The 2,655-nt window shown below is 39.7% G+C and overlaps 1 protein-coding gene across 3 annotated transcripts in view; it reads left to right on the plus strand.

The window, feature by feature from the left end:
• LOC107089015 (polyhomeotic-like protein 1) overlaps positions 1 to 2,655 on the plus strand; it is a 23,833-nt gene that overhangs the window by 13,267 nt on the left and 7,911 nt on the right. For all 3 annotated transcript variants that reach the window (XM_015381525.1, XM_015381523.1, XM_015381526.1), the window contains exons 10-11: positions 672 to 838; positions 927 to 1,017. In XM_015381525.1, coding sequence (XP_015237011.1) covers positions 672 to 838; positions 927 to 1,017 — 258 coding nt within the window. The remainder of the gene's footprint in view (positions 1 to 671; positions 839 to 926; positions 1,018 to 2,655) is intronic.

Here is a 2,655-nt window from a genome sequence, read left to right on the forward strand (position 1 = left end):
TTTATTTCAAGTGTCATTAAAAAGTCTTAAAAAGTCTTGAATTTTCCTTGCCTTATGCTATAGGAACCCTGCAATAACAATAGATAAAATCCCAGAGGAAACATGCAAAAGGCTGATCAGCAGCCATAGGAGGAGCTCAATTGTTATTTTGAAAGGGAATAAATAATATTTAATAAGCTTTTTAACTCAAAATGTCAGTTTTTATTTTTTTTTTAAACACCTCATTCCTCAGTGAGTAAAATACAGTTTGACTAAATAGAATAGATCAGTTTTTAATTCTACATCTGTCAGATATAAAAACTAATTTGGCTTAAATGTGGCTCTTTATGCTTGAATGAAAAACAGTAAAAAATCCAACGATCCTCGGATACCAGGAGCTGCAAAGTCATCACAGTTCTTAAAATGATTGGTTTTCTTTCACTAATAATAAACAATGGGACTATGATCCATCCATCCTGCTCTGGGTGTCCTTGTAGTTAGAGGTTGTGGGTTGGATTCCAGCTTCCTTATGTCCCGTGGACCTCTGGGTGTGAGTGGGTAACAGCAGCCGTAGTGAAACATGATTTCAGTGGTCAGTTTAACTAGAATTCAGCCTGTTTACAAAGACTCGCCTCTAGAATCCAGAAAGGTTCTGACTAAGAACATTTTAAACTTCTTCTCCACCTCTGCAGGTTCTCCTCCTCCACCCTCCTCCACTGCGACCCCGATCCTCTCCGTGTCCAGGGGACCCTGTGGTCAGGGGGAGCGGGTGTCGCCGCCTCAGGCTGTGGTCAAACCACAAGTTCTCACTCACCTCATTGAAGGCTTTGTCATCCAGGAGGGAGCGGAGCCGTTCCCAGTGTGTACTCTCCATCTGTACTGGGAATCCATCGTTCGGCTCTGGGCTGTCGCCTGAAATGTTGTTTTTTTCCTCTTTTTTTTCATAGATATGTGGTCCAGCAAAAGACTCGGCTGGTGAAGATCTAACCGATGATAGTCCAGACACCAACCAATCAGAAACGGTCACTACGGCAACAGGTATCGGTTGTAGTATCTAGAAGCCCCCTTTGTTTCTCCCAAGCTAACTTGTGTCCAACAGGAAGGTGCTCGCCCTTCCTGTTAGCTTTATCCGTCTTCTTCTCTCCAGTCTGAAAGTAATGCAGACGAGTGTCTACATGTAGAAAAAAAATATAATTATATTTAAAAAGCTTGTTTTGATTTTCTTTTTCCATCTAGCTATGAACAATGTTAGTAATAATGATAACTAATTTAACAAGGTAATTTAGTAATCACTTAAATGTTTCTGCAGCATAGAGACTCTAAAGGGGAGTGTGGCCTAGTGGTTAGGGCATAGAACTTGGACTCCTGAGGTTACGATTTTAAGCCCCACTCCCACGGACTCCCTCTCTGGGTCCCTGAGCAAGAACCGTAACCCCACACTGCTCCCTGGGCGCCGAACAATGGCAGCCCACTGCTCTCCAAAGGGATGGCTTAAATGCAGAGAGTTCATTTCATTGCTCTGTACTTGTGACTGTAATGACAATAAAAAAATAAATAAAAAAAAAGGTAAGATGAAACATGTCATTAACTATAAGAGAAACCAACCTAGAGCCGTAATTATATCAAACTTCCCCCCCAAAATTCAACATTTTTTATTCAAGATGATAAAAATCTAAAAAAGTCTAAATGCTCTACACAGAACTCCTTCACTGGATTAGTTTTAGCCCAACACTGCAAAAACGATCTAGAAATAAGCAAAAATGTCTTAAATTAAATGTATTTCCCCTTAAATTAAATAGGTAATAAGATCATCTGCCAATGGAATGACTTTCTTTTTACTTTTAGAATAAGATCATCAGATAATATACACTTGAAATAAGATACTGCAATTGTTTTTTTCTTATTTTAAATGTAAATTGGTCCATTGGCGAAGTGTCTGTCTCACTTACCTCCTCAATTCAAGAAAAAATGCAACTAGATTTTCGTTCTTTGCAGTGCACCTGGTTGAAATTTGGTTTTAAGTCTACTTTAAGGAATGTCATTAATTAATTAACTGGAAAAATGATCAACAGATTAATTGATTAACAAAATAATGATTAAACAAAATTAGCATCCTCTCTCTCTTTTCTGGGCCTGAGTTGTAAGAGTTTGTTTGACAAACGAACTGATCAGAAACGATCAAACTCTTTCCAACCAGTCGGTCTCCAGTGAGGCCAGCCAAGCTGATTATTGGCCTCTTTCCAGTTTCTCGGTGCATCTCAAAACGGGATCACAGGCGTAACTTTCTGAAGGACTGCTGTGGATATGTCCCCACCAATGATTTCCGCTTTTTTTCCCCTTTCCGCTTATTTACTTTCGCCAAAGGTAACAGAGTTGGGTGCAGCTAACTGTGTTCAGAGCGTTTTGAGACATTTTTTTTTCTTGTGCAATTCTCCTGTGGCTCGCCTCTCAGTGTGACATCATCGGATCTGTCGCTTTGAGACATTTGATTTGCGGTCGCATTTCACTGATGTACAGAGTAGCTACGTGGTTGGAGGAGATAGGAATAACAATAGGAAAGCATTTAATAAATGTATGTTTGAGCTCATTTTTTGGAAAAACACGTAATGAAAGCATTCGGGTCGAGTAACTGTAGGTCCATCAGCCCTTTCATCACAAAGTTACACCCTTGAATGG

This window comes from Cyprinodon variegatus, unplaced genomic scaffold (genome assembly GCF_000732505.1).
Source record: "Cyprinodon variegatus isolate N-32 unplaced genomic scaffold, C_variegatus-1.0 Scaffold235, whole genome shotgun sequence".
Taxonomy (NCBI): Eukaryota; Metazoa; Chordata; class Actinopteri; order Cyprinodontiformes; family Cyprinodontidae; genus Cyprinodon; species Cyprinodon variegatus.